Source organism: Porites lutea, chromosome 6, assembly GCF_958299795.1.
Source record: "Porites lutea chromosome 6, jaPorLute2.1, whole genome shotgun sequence".
In the NCBI taxonomy this organism is placed as follows: Eukaryota; Metazoa; Cnidaria; class Anthozoa; order Scleractinia; family Poritidae; genus Porites; species Porites lutea.
Genome location: NC_133206.1, coordinates 24,377,669 through 24,402,900, shown reverse-complemented (window position 1 = coordinate 24,402,900; position 25,232 = coordinate 24,377,669). Strand labels below are relative to the sequence as shown.

The 25,232-nt window shown below is 38.2% G+C and overlaps 1 protein-coding gene across 1 annotated transcript; it reads left to right on the top strand.

The window, feature by feature from the left end:
* Positions 1–19: 19 nt before the first annotated feature.
* On the top strand, positions 20–24,775 carry LOC140940300 (TATA element modulatory factor-like). The gene is made up of 24 exons (XM_073389226.1): positions 20–281; positions 1,748–3,130; positions 4,702–4,820; positions 4,995–5,098; positions 6,266–6,383; positions 7,062–7,117; positions 8,760–8,836; positions 9,143–9,239; positions 10,192–10,277; positions 12,160–12,221; positions 13,173–13,237; positions 15,091–15,142; positions 15,373–15,477; positions 16,112–16,204; positions 16,649–16,703; positions 17,352–17,453; positions 18,003–18,195; positions 19,482–19,551; positions 20,044–20,127; positions 20,840–20,914; positions 21,654–21,818; positions 22,173–22,298; positions 23,347–23,457; positions 23,808–24,775. The coding sequence occupies exons 1-24, from the start codon at positions 149–151 to the stop codon at positions 23,835–23,837; spliced, it is 3,561 nt and encodes a 1,186-aa protein (XP_073245327.1). The 5' UTR covers positions 20–148; the 3' UTR covers positions 23,838–24,775.
* The last annotated feature ends 457 nt before the right edge of the window (positions 24,776–25,232 follow it).

Below are 25,232 nucleotides of genomic sequence, written 5' to 3'. Positions count from 1 at the left end.
GGGAAATGATGCCAGGATAAACAATATGGCGACCAGAGGATTTATACGTGGATGGAATTTTTCCTATCCGATCTTTGTTCCCTTGGAAATAACTTTCATCTCAAAATGAAGGCAAAGAACAAATTTTAACGAGTACAAAAATTCACAGATGAGTTGGTTTGATACTTCGAGCTTTTCTTCGTTCGCTAAGACAGCTTTGACTCAAGCACAAAATCTCCAAAAGTCCATCGACAGAGTGTTAGATATTGAAGATGATGCTAGTTCTGCATCTAACTCTTCAGGTAAACTCGTCACCATTTTTATGGTTCTAAATTGTGTTCATCTCCTATATTTTTATGAAAATCGTTATTCTGGATTTGTCTGTTGGACTAAATTTCTAATTGTAATACCGAAAGCGTCTAGAAACCCGGCAGCTGGGAACTGTTTTCAAAAAAACTAGATACCCGGCAGTCAGAAATTTTGACTAATTTTCTCTAAATAGCTCGTTTAATTCCTCTAAAAACACACGATATTCGTTTAGAAATCTCAAGCGATTGTAAGTATTGCCTTGGGTTCAAAGTAGAATATTTTCTAAGTGTCGAAAACATTGAAATTTCACTCTATACCCAAGCTCGATCGCCACTTCTATTTTTAACCCAAGGCAATCTTTACAATCGCTTGAGATTCTTAAACAAATATCTTATGTTCTTATTAAACAAGCTATTCCAAGAAAATTGGTCAAAATTTCTGATTGAAGGGTATCTAAGTTTTTGAAAACAGTTTCTGGCTGCCGGGTATCGAGACACTTCCTAAACTACAGCTTTAATATTTTTCTACAGTATTACCTAATGATGTGATTATTGATAGCACCAGAAACAAATTTTCCACCGATTAAACTGGGACATCTGTTAAACATTTTGCGCCTTAGGCAAACGAGTGCATTGTATCTGTACCAACAGATAGATTTGACTCAAATAAACAGATTATGACAGTTCACTTTAGGTTGTTGTTTTAATTTTTTCTGCCTTTTTTTAAAAATTAAATTTCTACTTACTGTATGTAACCAAAGGCTAGTTCTGGCATGTCATATTTGTATCAGTTTGAAGTTCAAAGCACACAATACTTGATTATATTGTTTACTCATGATCGCAAAAAATTCTCTCTTCTATTGAGCGCTTATACATTTATGTCATGGAATTAAAAAAAACATTAGTCAGCTTGTTATATTTTGATGAAAAACAATGAAACCATTATCTAAAAAATCATTCTATGATGAAAGCCTTGGGGTAGCTAACAAATTTTTCTCCTCAGTAATTGGTATTTAATGTACAGGGGCAGATCCAGGGGGAGGGTGCAGGGGGTGCGCACCCCCCCTGGGATGACCTGCGGTCGCTTTCTAATTAACACTGTGCAGTCGCTTGACAGACATACAAAATCTGCTCTATCGTTTGATATGTATTCTCAGCAGTTCACACTATGTTATTTCCTAGTCAAAAGCCCTCTTCTTCATATTCGCTTTTAAAATTTTTTACGTCATCGGTCAGTTAGTGGTGCACCCCCTCCTAAGAAAAATCCTGGATCCGCCCCTGATGTGTTCACATGTTTATGGAAAAGAACTCAATATTACAAAACCTTTGTACAGTCTTTAGCAAACACATTTTCCCACTCCCTTGGCCCTTTGTTATATTGAGTTTTCATAACTATTTAATGTTGTTTTAATTATATTATATTATTACATTGATAATGGTTTCTTGTTTATGCTACATAGCTCCAAGCAAAGATAAGTTATCATCCTCCAGTGGCAGCTCTGTAAAGGAATCTTTAACTACCAAAAAATCCTCATCATTGTTATCTGCAACTTCAACTTCAAAGTCCACCAGAAAAGCATCATCTGATGAGAATAATGCAAAGGGAAATGACAGTGAAGGTAATTCATTCTGGTCTTCATTTCTTGGGGACTCAGCTCCCGTGAAAAGTGAGTCTAAAACTTCAAGTCGAAGGTCTGCTGCAGGAAGAAAACTTGGCTCTAGGGTGAGCAGGGCAACAAGAAGAAGTGTTGATGGAAATGAGACTGCAACACCTAGTGATAACTCTTCAAATGAGAAAGAAAATCTCTCATCTTCAAGAACATTTAAACAAGATGGAAAGAGTGAGGATAGCGTAATCAACACATTCAAATCTAATACACATTTATCAGCATCAAAATCTAATAAAAAGGCAGATGAAACAGAAAGTGTTTCTAATGCATTGCATGAAAAAAGTGAAAAGAAAACTAAGGTACCTGTAGTTGAGGATGGCAGAGAAGAAAATGTTAAGCATCATGTACAGGAATCTACTGTCAAGACTGTTGAAAGTGGTAATGCAATAGAGTCAAAGGATTTAATTGTCTCTGATGAAAAGAGCTTTGACAGTAATAGTGATAAGCTAGTTAAAGATTCACTGGGGGATGACAACACGGTTTTGTTGAACAACTCTGCTAACACAAGCAGCAGAGGACTTAAGGAGAGAAATCTTAAAACTGCTTGTGAAGAACCAGTATTTTCAGGAGGGAGACAAAGTGAAGGTCAAAACTTAGTCACAAAGAGTACTGTAGATACAGCAGAAAAACTTTTAAGTGAGGAATTACATAGGACTGAAATGAAAGCGAAAGGAGTGGAACACTCAGTCGTTACTATAAAATCACAAGATGCTGAGGAGGTTGAATCACCCAGTATGATAAACAGCATGAATTCAGGAAGTACAGTAGATCATGATGACACTTGTACAGATTCAACAGACAATATTGTTGGTGCAGATACAGCCATACAGGAAGTTCCAAGTGAAATAGCAGAGAAAGAGAAATTTGTGGAGGTTGAACCCCTTGCCAGTTCTACACCAAATCACTTTTTAAAGGGATTATCTGTGATGTCTGGCAAAGAAGTGAACCCTACTGATGAAGAGCTACCTTTAAAATTTGGTGAATTCAGTGAGAATTTGTCAGTAATCAAGGAGAATGACTCCGAACTTCCATTAAGTGGATTACAAGAAAATGAACTAGTTTCAGAAGATGTAAAAAATGAGCAATCTGACGATAGGTTTCAAAGTGAAGAAGTACCTTGTGAGGGAATGAAAAATACTGCTGAAGACAGATTGCTTTTGCAACAATCCAGTGGTGAGTAATTGGCATGATACCTACTGAAATAGTTTGAAGAAGTGGTGACATAAAAAACTTAATATTTATGAAATAATATGGGATTGGGTTGAATAATCAGAAAGAACAAAATGAAAAAATACCCAGTCGCCAAATTTAATCAATTTGCTAGTAAAAATTGGTGGTGAGAGATTAGCACTGTAACTGTTAGAATCTGATGACTATGATAGTATAAGTTAGATTAGTAAATTTAGTGTCAAATACACAGGAAGTGGTTACCCTGCCTCTCAATGCAGAGGCTCATGTTTTAAATGTTTATACAAATCCTTTTTTTAAATTGGCTTGGATCGTATCTTTATCCAGGTCAGATTTAGAAGAATTGTGATGGAGTTATCAGTCCATGACAATGTGTATACAGTAGCTGTATCTCACTGGCAATTTTCCCTAACTTTCTTATTTTTGGCAAGTGGACATCTTGCGTCTTTTTTTTGAATATCCTAACCAATCCCATAATATTAGTAAGAGCTTCAAATTTTTGTGGCATCACCTCTCTTTTAATATAAGTCATGATCTGGGTTAAGTATTAAGTATTGTTTTTGTTATGTGGCAATACATGTACTTGAATCCTCATCCAATGTCATTAGACATCATGATACATACATAGTACATGCATGTATACATACATAAATACACTGTTTAGCCATTATCATAATGACACCTGAAGGAGGTTATCCTCCCTATATTAAGATTATTTCCTCCTTACAGATAACCCACCCAGCCAAGGAAAGGTTGGTCACACCACCGGGGTCTACGTCCCCTACTCTTTTCAAACAGCAGTTTGGGTTGTTTTACGTCCCACAAAAACTAGATAAGTGAATCCAAAGTGCTGTGAGATGGACCTGTACAATTTTTTGTCTTCATGTGAGAAGACTAGAAAGTGTAGCCATTTACAGATTGCAAAGGCAGCACTTTCTTCTCAGTTATTTAAAGACCCTGATTGCTGGTCTGGCTGGGGTTTGAACCAGTGACCTCCCAACTGAGCTAACCAGGCGGTGGTAAATTCCACACAGAAAACGCATAAAAAGAACTGCCTCAAAAAGGCAGTTTACGAAATAAAATGTATTTAAATTGTATTTTTGAAAAGAGGTTTCTTTGTGTTAAAAGATTTTGACCAATCATTAAGATTGCAGGAAAATGCCAAAGTAATTTTACCAATTCACATGTTCTTCACATAAGATTTCTGTACTATTTAGCCTCAGATAAGATTTTGTTATGAAAAATTTAGGATTAATAAGTATACAAAGTTATATATGTAAAGTTTTCCTAAATTTTGCTGTTTAAACCGACAGAAGTATACAGACAAAAGTAAAATTAGCAACTTTTTGCATCCTGACCTGCATGTTCATCACCGTTATTGCTTTCCTTCTCATCTGAACCATTACCTACAAGTAATCGTTTTGTAAAACTGCTACATTAAAGGACAGTATAATCTTCTTGCAGCAATTCTGTTTAAAAACAGACAAATGACTGTTGTAATTTTAAAATTCACCAAAGTGGTTAATTGTTATTTGTTTGCTGTCTCATTTCCTCAGAGAATGTTGTAATCAAAGAAAACAAAGAAGAAACTAAGAACAAGGCCGTAAAAATTGATCATGAAAACTCTACAGAGAGCTCAGAAGACTTGAAGCAGAAGATAGAGCATTTGCAAAATGCAAGTAAACACATAACTTAATTTGACCTGGACTGTTGCAATAATTATTATTTGATTAACCAACATACTTGATGTACAATTGCTTAAAAATTGTATTTTTAAAATACATGGTCTGTTATTATAGCAAATAACACATCATAATCAGAAACTGATTTTTTAAATTAATTTTTGCAGGAACTTGATAACCTGACACATGTTGTTGAAGTACGTGAGAGTAAACTTGTTCAGCTAAGTAAAGAGAATGTTGATCTACAGGAAACAGCAACTATCCTTAGAAGGTTTGTACCAACCATTACAGTCAGTTATTTGGACACATTGGACTTAAGAGGTAACTATTTAATCACTGCTGTAGGCTGTTCTTCTGAAGTGAAGGTCATGCTCTGTGGGAAATTATTTATGCTGACTGGCTTATTTGAGGGTGTTGATGTACTTCTTTGCGCAATGTTAATGACGTCCTCACTCTAGAGTACTTTTACATTGTAGTAACATTTTAGCATCAACTGAGAATAATATAATTATTGTTGATTTTATTATTTTTTTTGGAAGGTTATTTTGATTATTGTTTACATCACTTATCAAAAAATTATAATATTATGCTGTTAAATTTGTTTTAACTTTTAATACATGTAGAACATCCAAAAACTAGTGTTTGTGTAGCAAGAAAGAAATAAAACACCACAATACAGGGCTTCTGATAATTTATTTTGCACGGTCGCAGAGCCATGAAATTCAGGTAAATCCGTAAAATTCCCAAAACACTCAAAATACCACAAAATTCGGTAGAAATCTTATCAAATACATGTCTGTAGAACATAATTATTTGAAACTTATCTCAGCTATTGGGGCTGTTTACTTGCTGTAAAATTTAATGTGCAAATTTATTACTGAAATGAGCAAACAATGTCCAAAAACTACCAGGTGAAGATTATGTTGCAAACAACTGAGTACTAGCCATGATGTTGAAAGCTTTGCCTCTGGTTCATTTCTGGAGTATATATTGTTGTTGAAAGAACGAACGATTGATCTCTGTTAAGGAAACATTAAAAACACTGGTCTTATCAGCGCAAAAATCATCGATTTCTAGCCAAACTGCCCTGAAAATTCCCACAAAATCGGCCATTTTTTTATTGTTTGTTGACAAAGTTTAGAAGCCCTGTGAGTACCGTTACAACTTAAGTATTGGCTTGATTTTGGCCACTCTCTCAAGTCTGCCCTGGGAAGAGATCGGGAGAAGCACAGGCTCATTTGCTACAGTGTAAATAGTGGCTGGAAATCAAGCCTTATCCTGTAAGTACAGTGTAGGAATCAGGGGAAATAATGCCCGTCCCTGATTTCCAAACTCATTCAGGACTCAGTTTTTTTCTTTGGACTACAATCATGACATGAATTATTGTATATAATATATCCATCCTTCAGAAGGTACTGACTTGCCTTAAATTTTATAGTCAACTTAAACAAGCTGAGGATGCATTAAAGACAGAAGATGAGGAAATTGAAGAAGTCAGGAAAGAATTTACTGTTCGAGTAGCAGCGACAGAAAAGAAGTTTCATGCTGCAGCTAAGGTTTGTATAGTATTTTCATGACAATAATTATACATGTATTGCAGGTCAAAGAGAAATTTTTGTGTCCTATTTTTTTTATGTATTATTAAGTAAACAGTTAAAAGGTGGTACTAGAGGCAAATGCGAACATCCAAGAATTGTGTGATTTTCTACCAGCTTAAGGCTGTCCAGTGCACAACACAGTGTTTGTAAATAGTCTTGACTTGTGAGCTGCAACAACAGTGATTATGTTGCAACAGCAATGATTTTGTGTGTGTCTTCTTCTTATTTGTGGTTCATTTGAATGTTTCGTTTTGGAACAAGCTGCTAAATCAGGTTGCAAAGAAAAAGCCAGTTTTACAGCCTGCCATTCGGGCAAGCTGTAGCTAGTATGTACTAGCCCACAAGTCATTTCAACTAGCCCCAAAACCCTTTTGATTAGCAAGATTGATTACAATCCTTCTGTAATTTGAATTTCCCAAAAAACAGCACTTGCCCATCGGTAAAGTTAAGAACAAAAACCACTAGCCCGATAGCAAAATCCACTAGCCCTGGGCTATCAGACACGACTTTCTTTGCATGCTGTAAATTGTCATTGTTTGATGCATCTCAAAGATCTCAGCTAAGTATAGTTTAGCTACTCTGAAATTCAAGTCAAAATATTAATAAAGGTTATGTATACTTGTATGTCCATCTTAGGAGAGAGATCAGTTAAAGGCACTTTTGGAACAAACAGAAAAATCTCTGAGTTCAAGGTTAGTAGAGATGATTCAAGAATAATAATTGCCGGTGCTAATTATAACATACTAGCGTATACATAGCCAAAAGTAGTGTACAGCTGTAGAAAGGATGATCAGTTAAATTAAGTCAAAAATACTCAGAATGGCAATCTGAACAGAAGGAAAACCAGTTAGGATTTATGTAATGACGACTTTCTCATTAATTTTGCATAATTACCAGCACACCCTGATCATAGAAATAGTTAATTATATCAAGCTACAGTGGAACCTCAATTGAATTAAGTGCCAAGGGACTAGGGAAATTTTTTCATTATATCGAGGGTTCGTTATATCAAAACTTTGATTTAACGAACTTTTGGGAAAACAAGCAAAATTATCTTTATATTGAGGTATATTAGTTAATGATTAATTTCCAATGCCCAGCATTTCCGGGTCTGAACAATTTCTGTAATAACATTATTTTGTATACAAAACTGTTATCTCAGTTCAGAGCTTTACATAGCTACAGCACCAGAAACACAAGAACAGGCAAACAAAACTGTTTAAAACTACAGTACACCAAACGGAAACGCTTGCTACGCAGGCTAACATAGCCTTTATCCTCGCTGTTCTGTTTCGCATTCATCTTTAGCTATCTTTCGGTCACATGTTGACATTTATTCGTTATATCGAGGTATACATGTATTTTATGTTTGCATTTCTGCATTGTGTTTGCTATAACGAGGATTTCGTGAAATCGAGGTTCTATTCCATACGTTTTATTTTAATTTTGGCCGGGCTGAAGAAAATCGCTCGTTATACCGAGGACTTCGTCATTAGGAGATTAGATAAATCGAGTTTCCTCTGTAATATACAAAGATGACCAGATATCTCTGATAATCTCCATTACAAGCCCTCTCTCTTTTTTTAAGGCTCCGTCCTCATTAACCACTCTCTGATTTTAAACATTCATAAATTATTAAGCCTCTACTCTGAAATGAATCCTCCCCAAACCCTACTCAATGGCAATGATTTGAACTGTCTTCTTCTAAATACAGGTGTAATAACTAATTAAAAATAACTTAACTCTTTGGAAAGAAAAACACTGTATTCAGTGATTACCCATACTCATTGCATGAACCTAAAAGATTCAGTGTATTAGATAATTATGTGACTGTTGAAATTGTAAAAACACGGAATGTGTGCCCTATTATGATACTGCTTAGCTAAGGAATTGAAGCTACAATGTTAATGTTAGTGAACTGCCAAGGGTGTTCGTGTACTCCAGTTATAGAATACAGTACGTCCTGCCTCTCTAATAAGCTCCGCTCAACAATAAGCCGTGACAATACAAAGGACGGCTGTGAAGCAGGTTATAATAAGCCCCTTCAAGAAAAGGCTTTAAAGACCCCTGGATGGTGTATTCATTGTCCACTCCGTTACACAGGGAAGCTAATGTATTGATCCGTACAGGCACACGAAGTCCTAAATAGATGTACATGTACTTCGGCCTTTTTGTCATTGCTGGTTCATTTTTATCCACGTTTTATATTTTGCTCATTGTAATAAATATTTGTATGTTATTTTTTTCATTTCTTGTGTTTGCCAATTCATGGGTGTATATGTGTAAGACTCTTTCTAAAGCAACGTGAACTGAGTGTTGAATTGTCTTCCATAGAAATGATCGGCAAGCTGAAGAGTTCACAACTCTCCTCAAGGAAAAGGATGATCAAATTGCTCAATTATTAGAGGAAGGTAATGATTAATTTTAAAATAGTTGTATTATAAAGACTGCCAAAAATGCATGTTTACCCTTGTCTAACAATCGCATAAAACTGGTTTTGCAAATTTATTTTTCAAATTTACAGCTAGTGCAGCTAAAAGATACCCTTCAGTTTCAAAATTTTAGTTTATTTCAGTTAAAAATAAAACATTAACTCAAGCTGTCCCACAGCCAAGCAGCTATCAAACTTTTCTTGCGCCAGGTAGTTGATGAACCCAATAATTCTCAGTACTTAAACTGAATGACATGCCCTCACATTGACTGATCATTTTATCCAGGTGAAAAGTTGTCTAAACAAGAGCTTCAAATCAATAACACAATAAAGAAACTCAGAGCCAAGGAAAAGGAGAATGAGGTGCTGATTAAGAAGAACAGGTACGAAATTTAAAAAGTCTTCTTCCTCTTGCCCTCAGCTGTCTTTGAAATGAAATGTTTTGCAGTGCATTAATCCCTATCGACTGATAGAGATTAAGATAACTGCTCCTTCTCTCGTTTTCACTAACCATTTTCTCTGTTTTTTCCCCTTTACTAACGTTAAGATGTAAATAACAAATTTCATTTTCAATCAATAATGGGTGGTGCGGGTATACCACCGTCGGTTGCGAGGACACGAGACAAAAAAAAAGATATTCTAATTAGGGTGTCAGACATGCCGTGTTTTGCCGCCAAACATTTGAAGTTTGACAGCCGTTGAAGCAAACTGTCGCACCAAAGGTAAGTTGTTTATATGTTTTTGATCAGCTTGTTAAGCTCATATTTCATTTTTCCCAACTTTCAGACATATTTCTCGCTCAGAAACAGCGCACTTGCCTCCAGAATATTTTGTTGAGCGAAAACAAATCAAGTCTACAACAACCGCCTACTCCGAATGTTTGGCGGCAAAACATGTCATGTTTTCACCCGATTAGAACATGTTTTTTTTTTCACGTGTACACGCTTAGATTTAACCGACGGTATCATCATTGCCATTGTCATCATCATCGTCATCGTCATCGTCATCATCATCACTGTCATAATCATTATCATAATATACTGTAGCGTCATCACTAGTAGTCCCCTTCGCAGCCGCTCGTGCCTGAGTCAGGCAATACCTCCTTCCCCCCCCCCCCACCTCCTCCCCCCACGTGGGGGCGGCAAGGGGAGCTTGCGTGACTCCGGGCCGAGTGGCTGCGAAGGAGACTACACATCACTAGTTCTGGTTAATATAGAATCGGTAGTCAGCATGTACCCTGTTACATGTAAGCTGACCTCTCTTGTCATTCCAACGTGCATTGCCAATAAAAGGTTATTGGGCTTGAAAAACCATTTGAACATACTGTTTTTACAGCAAAGATTTGGAAGACATGACAGCTGAAAACACCAGGCTCACAGAAATCCTAAAAGTGAAGGATGAAACTGAAAGGAAGCAAGCAGGTACTTGGTCATTGGACTAGTTTTGTACTATAAAAAAATGGTGTTACATGTAGGAAAAAATCGTCTTGAGCGAAAGTAAAAAGGTATCCTAATTAGTAGTTGGGAATGATAGGAATTTTCGTTATAATAGTTTTTCTATGCTTCCGCAGAAGATTCTTGAACATAAAGACGGACAAAAGAATTGAGACACCCGAATAGAATGGCACCTTTTTTGCATAGTAGACACCATATCTATCCCTTCCCCCGTGTAGTACCCCCCCCCCCCCCCTTCATTGAAGTTTTCAACTATAAACAACATTGATTGGAGGGTGGGCGATTGACGGCCTTTAACAGAATTGTATGATAAATGAATGAAATTGTTGATAAAAGCGCTACTTTAGTCATTGATTATACAATTTTAGGCCTAGGCCAAACGTCGAACTTTTCATGAGACGAACCGAACTTAGTGGGTTAATTTCATGAAAAAGTTCGACGTCTGGCTCAGTTAAGTTTGTCTGAATAAGTTTGGATCGTTCAACACGTTCTGTCCGTCTGCTTCAGGCGGATAGAACATCTAAAGATCGTCTCCGGGACAAACGTCGATCTTCACATGCGACGAACTAAAATAATAAATTAAAATATTGTATGATAATGTACATTTAGCCTCGTTAAAGGCCCTCTCTCCATTAATCCCTCCCCCGTTTTAAGCATCCATAAATTATTAAGCCTCTACTCCTCCACAAACCCTACTCAATGGCCATGATTTGAACTGTCTACTACTAAATAATAACTAAAATAACTTAACTTTTTGGAAAGAAAAAAAAAAAACGCTGTATTCAGTGAAGCCCCAACTCATTGCATGAACCCAAAAGTTCATCAGTGACGTGTTTTAGATATATGTGATTGTGAAAGGTTTGAACCCAGGAGTCATTTCAAAAGTAGGTTGAGTTTGATCGTCCGGGTGAACGTAGTCATAAATGTGACTGTTGAAAATGAGTTTGTAAAAACATGGAATGTTTGCCCTATAATGATACTGCTTAGCTAAGGAATTGAAGCTACAATGTTAATGTTAGTGAACTGCCAAGGGTGTTCGTGTACTCCAGTTATAGAATACAGTATGTCCTGCCTCTCTAATAAGCTCCCCTCAGCAATGAGCCGTGACAACACAAAGAACGGCTGTGAAGCAGACTATAATAAGCCCCCTCAAAAAAGACTTAAAAGACCCCTCGGAGAAAATTTATTAAAATTGCTTTTTGATCTGATTCAGTTGATTGGTTCGACGCATCCTAAGTTCGACGTGTGACCCAACAGACGATCTCACTTTAATTTAGGGTCGACCCAAATTAGAGTTAGGTTCGTCTCATGAAAAGTTCGACGTTTGGCGTAGGCATTAAGAATGTCATGATTTATGTTTAAAATGCCAACACAGGTGTAATTTCTAGCCTGAAAATGCATATGTTTGAGTTCAAATGTATGCTTTCCATTATTTTATACTCAGTATCTTTCAATACCATACCCGCCCAAGATTAATTATAGGAAGATGCATTTAAATCAAGAACAATTTTGATGCTTACCACATACGAATGTCCTGGCAACCGGAGATACGTCTGCGTATCCTACAAGTACGCCAAAGTGTTCTCTTTAATTTGTCACCATGGGAAAATAAGTTACATTTCGCATAGGAATGAAAACTAAATTTTGAAATTATGTAGGGTTCTGTTTTGATGTTTCTTTCTTAAATAAATTATTGTAAATGGTCTCTTTGTTTAATAAGCATGCCCCGTATCTTTCACAATCGTCCTTGCAAGTGAATCACTGTTACAAAGTAGCCTATGAAATAGACTGATCGTGAATCAAAATTGCGTTGAAAATTCACCAGTTTTATTTTAATTTTGTTCTTCAGATGCTATAGCAAAACTGAATGCTTATGTTGAAAAGCAAGATGAACAAGTTAGTAAGTTAAAGGTGAGTACAAAAGGTCACATTATTTTTTTAAAAAATCTTCACATTTGCTTTTTAACCGGTCCGTCTTGAACGTACGCAGTGATGAAGTTTCGCTGGGATTTTTTCATCATTATCTTTCCTATTTCTGTTTAGTATATACTAAAACTACAGTGGATAGTGTTTTTCGAGCGTTCTGATTGGCTACTCAATTAGTGAATATCCTGCACTATTTACTGATTCACCTCCAGTTACTCCGAGCGAGCGACGCCAAACTCACGTAAGTTGCGAGCAAAATGCCTTCCCGGTTTGCTGCCGTATTATAGGTTAGGTCTTTTGGCCTTGACCCCCACCCCACCCTACTTGGTAAAGTTTAAATTCTGGTCGTGTGACAGGATTTCGTATGTCTTCTTTCTCTCGTCCTTCCCCCGTCGTTTTCTCGTTTTGCCTCTATTTTGCATTCGCTTGGCTTTTTACCACAAAAGAAAAACAGACCAAAAAAAACCGCGTGTTGCGCAGGCTACACTAGCGTTTGGCCGTTTTAACTGAAGAAGCCGTTTACAACGGATCGTTCTTTTGAAATCTTTAAATCTTTTTCTTCATCCGTTTTCTATGTGCATTAAACGTGTAGAGAAAGGTTAACCTATCCGTTAAAAAAATAGCTGGAGGTGGATATATGCCTCGCTGCTTCGCAGCTCGGTATATTCCACCACTAGCCACCTCCACTTCGGTGAATAATTGTTATTTGTTCTCTTTGGCTCAGAAAGAGTGTCGTTGGCCACAAGTTCAGTGAAACGAATTGTATTTGTGTAAAGATACTGAGCAATATTGTCTCGACCATTTTCAAGTTGATCTTGACCTTTGGAAACTTGATTAATTTTATTGGCATTAAACAGTAACGTTTTTTAGGATGACAAATTAATGATTACTTTATCGATCTATGATTCAAAATGTTTCCTTTCTGGGTTTTTTTAGTCTGAGCTAGATGATTCAGCTGAGAAGATAAGAAGCATGCAAACTGCACTGGACAATGCTTACAAGTGAGTGGTGATATATAATTGGCACTTTTGGAAGCTAAGTGGAGGGCTTACAGTTTTCTTATAGGCACTGTGGTGATAGCCTACGAAAACATCCGTTACTCCTCGCTCTTCGCCGCCGGGGACGTTTCGCGCGGAGGAACGTCTGCGACTCAGCGACAGAAATTCCATACTGATGACGTAAATCAATGTTTACATAATGAATCCGGTAGTCATGGGGTTCCAAATATAAATTTGACAAATTTTACGTGTCTTCTGGTCGATTTTGGTAAAGTGTTGTGTTCATCTGCCAAAGAGTTCCAGCAAAGTCAAATGCTTCTTCTAGAGAAGACTATATTCCACAAATATTGACTGTTTTGTTAGAGATTCTTCGCGTTTACATTTAACCTTTGTGGCCTTTTCTCTTTTGTCTGTCATTCGTAAACAATAGCTAAAACAATGTAACTACTCCGTCGACCAATCAACGAGACTGACCAGATTCCGGACAGATTTTACGTCATCAGTATGGAATTTCTATCGCTGAGTCGCAGACGTTCCTCCGCGCGAAACGTCCCCAGCGGCGAAGAGCGAGGAGAAACGGATGTTTTCGCAGGCTACTGTGGTGATAGCCAAAAGCGGTAGTACCCACTCGAAAATGTAAAGACTATGATTAAAAATCACGAATATCTGTTCAAAGCAACTCTCTCCATAAAAGTACCCCACCCTACTTGGTAATGTTTAAATTCTGGTCGTGTGACGGGATTTCGTATGCCTTCTTTCTCTAGTCCCTTCCCAGCCGTTTTCTCGTTTTGCTTCTATTTTTCATTCGCTTGGCTTTTTACCACAAAAGAAAAACAGACCAAAAAAAACCGCGTGTTGCGCAGGCTACACTAGCGTTTGGCCGTTTTAACTGAAGAAGACGTTTACAACGCGATCGTTCTTTTGAAATCTTTAAATCTCTTTTCATCATCCGTTTTCTATGTGCATTAAACGTGTAGAGAAAGGTTAACCTATCCGTTAAAAAAATAGCATGCTCTTGACGTTTGGATAAAACGTGTAGATGGTTAGCCTGCGATGCAGCCGGCCCACGCACTCTTCTAAACTATACTGAAGGTTTAGAGCGTCTGCGACACAGGCAAGTAGATGGTTAGATTCTTCGTTTAACTTCCATCTGTTGAACAGTTTTTACCCAGAGCAAGCTTAAAAAGAAGTTTCTTGAGTTTCGAGACCAGAATTTCTGGTCGATAAATGTGTTAAGCTTGTCGCTTGACCGAACTGGAGAAACAAATTCAACAAACGGATCGCACTATGTCTTTCAGTGCATTTGTCCCACTCACGGCGGTGGTAAAATAAACTTTAAATAAAGAGTCAGTCGCCCGACTGGCAAAATTGACTGCTCAGTCATTCTTGTAATGTATCTTCCGTACGTAAAAGTTTTTTTGGTCGTCCGCCTCGAAGTTGTTATCCTTTCTAATCCCTCCCAGGGTTCTATCTACGATTTATCGTGTGGGGGAGAAGTCCTGAGTGGGCGTAGGCGACGGGCTTCCTAGGGGTGGTCCGGGGGCATGTCCCTCGGAAATTTTTTGAAATGAATATGCGCTGAGATGCAATCTGGTGCATTTTGAGACACAATTTTGAGAAATGTTTCGGTCTGTGCACTGACTTCGTCGCATCTGGATGATTTTTCCGATATATTTAATTACATACTGAAATGATATCAATTTTTTTCTGGGAGGGGGGAGCTTCTACCCCTCAAATACCCTAGATAGAACCCTGCCTCCCTCTTCCAATGCCGTTTTCAAAATACAAACTTTACTGGTACATTGCCATGGAAATATCGTTGTCAATTTTATTGTAACGCTGTGAATTTATTTTAGACAACTCGCAGACCTACATAAGGAAAATGCATCCAAAGATAGCGCCGTTCAGGTATGTGACTTTTAGAGCAACGAAAAACAACGCGATTGAAAATTCGCAAATGTCGGGTTACCATTTGAAGGCCTACTTGTCCATACACGTAAAAGTTTAATAACAATGTTACGACTGCAAGTTTTTAAATCAAGAAACCCCGTCCACTATAATACCTTCTTGGTTGAAAATGAACGATCTTTTCTTTGTTTTGTAGTATGTAGACTACGAAGTTTTGTTGTGTTTATTAGGAAGCAGCTCTAAGCGCTGAGATAAACGCTAAGGAAGGCTTAAGAATTGCTATGGAAAAGAAAGAACGGCAGTTTAAGAAAGAAATTGAAACTCTAGAATTCCAGGTAAGATTTGAAATTAAGTGGAGCATCATCTTTTTTCTTTTATAGCACGTGTAGCACCCGCTCCCGTTTCCTTTTAGCCGGTCTAGCGAAGCGCGATTCTCTCCATGCCCTCGCGTGTCTCCCGCTCGTCGCCCTCGCGTCACTCGCATTTCTAACAGGAAAGCCAAACGGCGGCTGTTACGCAGATTACTGAAGATGTATATAGTACCGAACAGCTAAAAACTCCTTTCGTCGCTATTTTTGTTGAAAAATTCTGATTATAAAGTCAAAATTTACAAGCATTTTAGTGTCTATTAGTTTCTCGGCACAGTCGTCTTTGGCGAATGACCGTTAGAAATTTCCTTTTATTTGGTCAGCTATACCCCTTCAAATAAATAACATGCCGCAGCTCTCCTTGAGGAGGAACTGCCTTTATGTCCACAGTAATAAGTCAGGGCACATCATTCAGATATCATCTAATATGCGTAAATTTCCACAATTTGCGCATTTCTGTTCTTTTAGTTTCTTCACACAAAAGCCGTAAAATATCTTTCATGGAAAGGTTTTGAAAATGACTCTAATAAGCGCCACATTGTCAAGTAAATACGGTACTGTAGGAGTTTAATGATTGATTTTGTTGTTGTTTTTTCAATAGATAAGTGATCTTCAGACCAGTCTGCGACGCGGCGAGCAGCAGACCAACAGAAGAGAGGACAATCTTCGACAGGAAATAAGTGACATGCAGCAGGTATGTCATGTCAGGTGCCATGTAACCTCGGTATAAATTGCTATAAAGTGTTTACGAGTTTCAAAAAGGAATGAAACGTGTATAATCCTTCTGTGCTATTTGTCGCGACTCGCCTCAGTCCTCTGGGTCGAAGCTTCCAACACGACAGCGGGAGAAATGTCGGATGGGTTGCTCCTTCACCTTGTTCCCCTGAAACCTGATTCTTCCTGAATACAACTCCCGGAAAAGATCACAGGACTAAATTAAAGTTATACATGATGAAAATAGTGGGCCTGTGTACAGACCCCACCCCCACCCCCTTCTCCGATTTTTCCTGAAAGGAAAGAAGGAGGCGTGGTCTGTGCACAGGCTACAAAATAGTAAAATAAACATAGTAAAGTCTCACCATCGCTGGTTCTTTATTGTTAAACCTCTCAGTAACTGTTAGTTGTTTTGTTTGAACAGAGATTACAGGAAGCAGAATCTCGTAATCAAGAACTCACTGAAAGTGTTACCCATGGTATGTAGGCTAATTAAACCGCTGTTGACGCCTGTTGGCTCGATATTAGAGACCTTTAGACCCGTTAAGACGAGGAGGACGAGATTTGACGCAACGTTTTTCGCGTGCTCTTCAAAAATTGACATCCCGGAAAGCTTCATTTTATTTTATTTTTTTTTCACAAAAACAGTTTACACGGTCTCTTTTATTTTAGGAGGGGGGGGGGGGGGGGTTAAGCCCTCCCCTGATCGCAAAATGATAAAAACTACGAACGTTTAATAACTTGTGTCCGTTATTACAATATTTTGGATAAAACCTGTAGTATAATGACGACGGCGATCACTTTTTCCGCCAAAATGGCGCTGACGCGTGCGTAATACTCAGTATTGAGAAAATCACATTTATTATGCAACTGAAGGACTAGAGGGTATTTCATTCAAATTCTGTGCTTGTAGATAGCTGGAAAATAAAAATCCCCGAATTCAGACGGGACCGTCATCTCTACGTGCTCTACGTGATCACGCAAAAGTCTTTCCGTCTGCAGGTCAAAGGCTCAACATTGTGGGATTTTCCGAAAGGCTCGTTGAAGATTTAATGTTGTATCGAACTGAAGAAGGGGAACTGAAAGGAGGGCTATCTCTTTTTAACATTTTTTTTCGTCTTACGCAGCTACCAGACCACTGTTGCGACAGATTGAAAACCTACAAAACAGCTATGGTAACCACACACAGACCTGGGAAAGAGTGGAAAGGAATTTGACGGACAGGCTTAGTAAGTGGAAACCTAACTGTATTCAGAATATGTTGAAAGGCTACATTCTATATGCTTTTTTTCTTCTATTTTACAATATCCACAGTTTTGCAAACAGACCACACTCCTGGTAAGTATTTCTTATTTGGCCAAAGCTTTAACTGTAAGTCAAGGAGGGGATCTGGCTTGCTGAGTTGTGGAAATGACAGAGAGCAGAAAAATATCGACCTTTTAGTCCTTCATAGTCCAGAATAATAGTAGCCCCTATAAATCAAGACGATTCGACGGGTAGTTTTGATTACATTGCACACTGAATACTGATCATTATCAGCTATCTGAGTTAATCGTATTGCTTTAAGTTATCTTTCTCTTTCTTTTATAGACGACGCTCATTTTAAGGTATGCAATTGTAGCATACGCCCAATAATGAACATTCGAATGGTAGTCGAGGTTCATTATCGAGTATTCGAGTGAATGTCGCTATTGATAATGGACCTCCTTTTGTAAGACAAGGCATATTACTAGAGCGTGATTTAGTCCCATAACCAATAATGCTCCTTCTATTGTTAGATGAAGCTCAGATTCAACTAGCAGAGGCCCAAGAGAAGGAGCGAGTGGCAACAGAGCATGCGCTAGAACTGAACTCACGTTTGACTGCTGTAGAATCACAACTGTCCACATATCGGCAGGACAAGTCTCGACTCGAGGCTGCCTTGGAGGTAGAACGAGCGAGACTGGACACTGCAGAGGAAGCAAAAAGCAGGTAATAAACCTAATATTGACCCGATCAAGGATACATAAAACAGTCGGTGACTTAAAAATTATTTATATTTCTCTCCAAAAAAAACGATTTTCTTTCGCAATTCGTTTTGTATTCTTTACCCCAGCCTGGCCTTATACGGTTTCTTATACGAGGGAAATAGACTTGGAATAGTCTGATTTTCGCACAACACTCTCGTTTGACTATCAACAATGGGCGTTTATTCAAATAGCTAGAAGGGATAGGTCCACCATCTTCTTTTACTCCTCAGACGGTAAATTAGGAATAGAGTGGAGCGACTAATTCAGTGATTTTGTTACCTCTGCGTCCTGCGTCCTTGACGCATAGAAATCCCCAAAGACGCAAAATAATTCATGGCATGCGTGCCTTAGACGCAAAGAATGATCAATCGATGGTGGCATATCCTGTTTGTGTGATTTCTGTGGCTGTTGTTTAAAGATGCATATATATATTTTAGTCTCTTTTGTGCTTTAACTATATGGAAGGGCTATATTTTGATTTCAGTAAACTGTAATAAAGAGTTTTGTTGTCTGTCTCCATATACTGTTTGGTTACATAAAGGCCCAAGCATTTTCTATTTAGGACTCCTTCTTTTTTTTGGAACTGGGACTCATTGGTTATGAACATGCAGGGACTCATGATTTTTCACAAGATGAGTCCTAAGACTCACCATACTATTTTTAACAAAATCTCTGCTAATTCTACATGATGATGTTGAACCAGCGATTCAGGTATTCGCCAGTCACATGCTCAGTCTATTAACGGACGGTTTGGTGAATAGATATAATTATTGCAAATTGTACCGTGAAAATTTACCTGTCTCCTAATCGTCAACATCATCGTTTATAGAGCGTTTTGGCACCATATTGGTGTTCCTAAACAGTGAAACGGCGGCCATGTTGGTGTACCAAGACAATCCTGGGAGAGCTGAATTCTTTTCTTACTCAAACGCTTTCTTTTGTTCCATTAAATTTGCATAGATGCTGGCCACGTGAGGGAAAACGCTCTATTGTATTGATTATAACTATCGTCGTCATCATCATCATCATCATTGAAGGATACCTGTTGATGCGGAGGACATACAATTTTTTTCCATTTCAAGACCAAAAGGCCAATTTGGCCAAACTAAAACTAATGAAAGTTTATCATACGCAGTAGTTCCGACGGCTTCACATATGTTCTACTTCCTTTGGTGCAAGGAAATCCGTATTTAAACTGATAACTCAGTCCCAGTGGTGTCTGCTTAATGCCTTTTGCTTTTGTCTTAGGCAAGCTGCTAGAGTAGAGACGTTGGAAGTCAAATATCGAAAAATTATGGAAGATAACAACGTGGAAAAGGTAAGGCGCAGCTTTGGCGAGTTCTTTGGCGACGACCATGGCGTTCCAGCGAAAACTCCATAACTTATTTTTTGAAAATAAAATTGCTATCAAACCCTTTACAACAAGGACAGCGGACACTGAAGACGAGTTTAGTCCACTCGGAGGTAGATTAAGTTGCAATCTTACGCAATCCCTTGATAAAACTGACGCCTCTCTCTAATCGACACTTGTTCTTGTGCCTTTGATGTCCGCTTTTAAGACGTAAATGCCTGACATAGGTTATTGAATAAAAATATTGCAAAGGTCGACGTTCGACTTTGTCTTAAAATTTTATGCCGAAGGGTTTCATTTCAAAGATCACCATGTTAAAAAGGGTGAATGACCGGCCGGTGTTTTTTTTTTTTTTTTTTCAACAAATAGTGCAAGGGAAAAACTGAAGTAAGCTGCGTGTTGTGATCTCGTTGTTTTTGTTGTGGTTGTTGTTAATGTTTCTTCTTGTTGTTATTACAGGCGTTACTTGAACAACAGCTGGCTGTGGAGAGGAGCAAGTTGGAAACAGAGAAGAAAAGGTTTCAAAATGCCCTGGATGAACAGGTAGTTTTAGTAATTATCTTGTTTCTTGATTTTGACTGAAAAAAAAAGAACAACAACAACAACGATCAACTGGTATTCTATACCAGTACAGTAATTATACAATGAAACAGTTCCGTACGAACTAGATTCCTGCCACAATTACCGTTTAAACTAAAGGCAGATGTTGAACCAATGTGGTAAAGTGAGTGCAAACATTTGACCCTTTCATCAGCAACACTTTGTTTCAACAACAACAACAATTAGTGTCAAGAGATGCAAGATAACTTACTGACCTGACGCTTGTATTACTGTATAAGAGTAGAGATTCCTACATCAATCTAAGGCTATCAGTTTGTACTATACTGGATATGACACAATTTGGCGGATATTACGGGCGCTGTGGTTGGTCGTTGCTCACAGGAGCACAGGAATGGTTAGCCTAGAAGGTTTAGTGCACGAAACTGTCAATTCTCTTTTGTCAATGCTTACTTGCTTCTCAGTGGGTTCCAGTCCTCGCCCCTACTTACTTTCGCCACGGTATGAATACCAATCCACACTACGACGGCGAATGACAGAAACTTATCCTTTCAAGATCCTCACGGCGTAGCTTCGCTCCGTTTTAAGGTGTGAACAGGAGCCCTATCCTGTCGGCGCACGCGCAAGAGCTATTTAGTATGGTGTGAACATAGCCTGAGTCGATGAATTTACTCAGGGTACAATTTTTTTTTTTCAGGAGAGAATCTTATTGCGTCAGACCAGCTTTTCTGGAGTTCCTCCATCGCCATCCGCCTCTAATGAACTTTCACAGGTATGGGAAACTCATGGGGTTTTCAATTAAATATCTAGAAACCAAGTCCAGTGTGAACGACCAGTGAACTCAACGAACACAGAACACAGAAACTGCGTTTTAGTCAACGTTAGCAATACTTGGTTTGTTGGGAAAATGTGTTAAGTATGCAAATTCCCGAGAACCGGCCATTTGTACTGTGGCGTCTTTTTACTACTGCTACCAGAATCCTTCAGGTTTTTTTTTTAATTCGCTACATTCACATTTCCATAATACATCTTGTATAGCCCCCAAAAGTTTTGCAAAAGCATTGTTTCGTATTTCTTTTGGAATTTACAATCCTCCCAAGAGAACTTGAAAACAATACTTATGCAAAATTTTTAGAGGCTAAGCAAGGTATATCATGGTTAATGTGAAAGTAGTGAATGAGGGCTTTTGTTATTCAAACTTCACTGGGATTGCCAAATTTAAATATGAAAGAAAAAACAAAATGAATTCTGGTCTTAGTAGTAAAAACACGTCATCGTGCATATGGCTTATTTGATGCATCGCACTTGCAGTTCATACTGAGAGCAGAAGGCATTAGAACAGTAAGGCTTACATGACATACTACCCAAACCTGAATACACAACAAAACAAACACAATACGCTTAATGACTATATTTCAATTCTTTAAGGGTTGTAGGGCTGGTTTTTTAAATGAATTAGTAGGTATCTGTTGTTGTTTTGTTTTGTTTTGTTTTGTTTTGTTTTTTTACAGGAGGAGCGTCTCGAGGGATCCCCTCTCAGGATGTATGCTCGACAAAGTAGCAGCAGCAGTATCGTCGATGGCATCTCAAGAGGCATCATGGGAGCTGGTCCTGCTATGGTCGAAAGACTGCAGGCTCAGGTGAAACAAAAAGATGGCGAAATCGAGCTTCTTCAGGTGCCCATATTTCTTTGTAATTCTCCTTTTATTTTGGAATAAAAGCTGGCGTCATGTGATTTGGAGGTGAATACAGTGCTAACCAGTCCTTACCTTTCATGCTGTTCATAAGTGCATGAATGTGATAGAACAAAATATGAACCATTTATTGAAAACTTCTGAGCAGTACTTTCCTGTGGTACTGTTTATTGTGCTGTACAGGGTGTCTCAGTGCATGAAATCCTAAAGTGTTACCAGTACTTTTTTGTGATATTGTTGTTGTTGTTTTTTATGCTGTGCAAAGTGATTTTTGCCTTTGGATACAATCCTACAGTGTTATCATGTTAACGTAATGGTTGACTGTTTTTATCGCAGGACGAGATTAACTCTTTGCAAAAAACACGCGACTCACTTACAGAGGAGTTGACTAGTGTCAGCTCTAAACTGGAGAATGTTGAGCAGGACAGCTGGCGTTTGGCTGATCTACGAACGCGTTACAATGTAAGTCATTCAAGGATAAAATATTATTTTAAATATTATTGACGTTTGGGTCAGTCCATCGAAAAAATTGTAAAAATCGGGAATGGCCAATGTAATGATCACGAGGTTTATGCTGCATCTTAATAGAAAGATTCCTGAAATGCAAATGAATTATTTTGCTTCGCCCCAAGTAAGGTAATCCAAGACAGTCTAGGGTTCTATATTCCGGATTCTTTGTCAGTGGAACTTGGATTCCGGATTCCAATCGTTAGTGGGATTCCGAATTCCTTGAGCTAAATTCCGGATTCCAAAGTCCTGGATTTTGGATTCTTCAGATTCCAGAATCCGGATCACCTTTTATGTCTGCGGCGATCCAACTGCCCCGATTTCATTTCCCCATTGTTCCTTGTTCCCTTTCTTTGGTTACACTTCAAAAGCACTTCAGATGTGTTAAATTGCTGATTGCCAGACTTCTCGCGCAATTTTACTTGAAGTACAAGCCACTGATAGCTTGTATCTTTGCACCATGGTGTTTCACGCCCATTATAAAGTAACTATTTTAGAGTTTAGTTGTGCAGACCATGAGTACAGAAAAAAGAGAAAGATATAAAAACGTAATTTTGAAAAGGAAAGAAAAAAGTACCGAGAACTTTGGGATATTTTTCCTATTATTGAAAGCGTGATTTGCTTATACATAGTTTAATTGACACTAACATAATTCATTAGTATTGTTATCAAGAAAGTTCTGTTACGCTGGACGTTACTGTAGTTTCTTTGCTTATTTTTGCGTCCGAAGGGCGCAGTCGTAATAGCATCTCTCATCGAACTTTTCCCTGTTTTCAAGACCGCATTAGCTTCTACCGGGCAATTGTTGTCAGTTGTTGTTGCTTTTTTTTCTCTTGGGTGGGAACTGGCATCTTTTTTGAGTTTCTGGCTAAATCCCGTGAATGATCATTCGTTGAAATCAATCGATCCCTTTCCCTGTCGGGCGTAGTTCTAATTTACAATTTCTACAAGAAGTATTATCATTTTTTATTTATTTGTTTGTTTGTTTGTTTTTTTTTTTCAGGAACTGGATCAGAGACATAATGCAGTTTTACAAATGTATGGTGAAAAAGCCGAGGAGTGCGAGGAGCTTAAAATGGACTTGGAAGATGTGAAATCCATGTACAAAACACAGGTACAGAAATTATAGAGTGTTGTTACTCTTGAGTGGAATAATAGTATTAATACTGAAATGATTACACTGGCTGGAACAGTTAAGGGGTGAACATAAACGACAATTTTCCTCTTGCATTAATTTTGTATTGCAACCCTAAAAAAGTCGAAAGTACGTCACACGCGTGTTCTCGTGCTGTGGTTACATTGACTTGATTTTCGCCCAAAATTGCCTCTAACCTCTTTCGTTGGGTGCTCGGTCATGGATAGAAGGGAATGCGGGAAAGATTATCGCACTGAATTGGTGATAGATTTTATTTTGTGTAATGTATGAAGCGTGTTTAATGTTGTCTATTTTTTTTCTTTTTGCAGATTCAAGAGCTTCTCGGAGCTTCAAGATGACCCAGCCTGTTTAGAGTGCACATCAAATTTTATCGTTAATCCTAATTTTTTGGGCTCCAGGAAGCTCTCAGAACGACTTATCCGATCGTCCGTATTCACAATAACAGCTGTGTTTTCATTGGTCAGTAGGACATAGGACGCTTAAATTTACGTGGTAAATGTACTTAGCTATACGGCTAGTTTACAGATATCCCACGGGTAGAATTAACACAAAAATTGAAATACAAAATTTTATTAAATTTTAGGCCAATGACTGAAAATAGAAGTTTGTGAAAGCCTCGTGGCTTCAGTAATTCGTTCGATCTTAGTGTAAAATCAAATCACGGGTTTGCGACCTAAAGAAAATTATTTACTTCGTAAAATAAGTCTGAGTGTGGATACCTTTACAGGTTACATCAGGGAAAACATGAAACAGACATAGCATAAAAATAGCATAAAAATCCTTACGCGTCCTCTTAAAGACAAGATCGCCTGTTTGCACGAACCTTTAGCACTCGCGTCTTCAATAGGCCACTTCCGAGTTCCAAAACCCTCACTTTCAAAATGAGACCAAGTGCACAACCTTTCTTGTGAAAATGAGTTTTACATGCATAAGAATGAAAAACCTTTTCCATATCAAAGGCTGAGCACTTAACCTCGTTTTGATACAGAGGCCCGGGGGAACTCGGAAATGGCCTATAAGATTGCGCTTTTGGCACATCTACGTTCTCTGAAACGCGAATAAATGCGGAAGGACTGGCTCTGGCATTTTTGTTTTTGTTTTGAATTTTATTTTGAGCCAGCGTTGTTGTTGTGATTGATATGCAACTCACGCCTGGGAATGTTGGCTTATTTTTCTTTTACAGTGGTGAAAATAAATAGCTTCAGATGTTACTTGAATACAAATCATATTTAATACGAAACGCAACGTAAGAGTAAATGTATGGGTAACGATTTCACTTTTGTGTCCGTTAACTGTGTTGTGAAGTTATTAACAGTTTGAGCGCTGTTTTTTAAGTGTGGTTAAGTTTAATTTTATGGTGCTCCTTCTAGAGATGTCGATGGATTTTCTCTAACTGATTACTGTCATCACTTTTAAAAGAGTTTAATTGCTTAAGTAACCCCACCTTCTAAAGTGGCGTTAGACGTGCGAGAAACGGTTCCTCGTGTACAGCGAACAAGGCGGCAGAAGGGACAATGCGCTCTCTTGGTTCGGGGACAACTAACGCAGGACACGTCCACGCTTGATATAAGGTGACAGACTGCCTTCTGTTTGCCTTTTCTCTCCTCTGCTTTCCCTTGCTTTTCCCACAAGGCCGTACGCAAGCCACTGGGATTCCTTCATTTAGCCTCAGGGAGTTAAGGCCCCGTGTATCAAAGACTATGTTTACTGCCGAGGCGAGTGCAAGCACTCCT

Excerpts from the sequence above, each read along its gene's own strand:
- LOC140940300 (XM_073389226.1), top strand. The coding sequence starts at position 149 with ATGAGTTGGTTTGATACTTCGAGCTTTTCTTCGTTCGCTAAGACAGCT. Across the intron at positions 282-1,747 it reads TTCTGCATCTAACTCTTCAG|CTCCAAGCAAAGATAAGTTA; the intron begins GTAAACTCGTCA and ends TATGCTACATAG. Across the intron at positions 5,099-6,265 it reads ACAGCAACTATCCTTAGAAG|TCAACTTAAACAAGCTGAGG; the intron begins GTTTGTACCAAC and ends TAAATTTTATAG.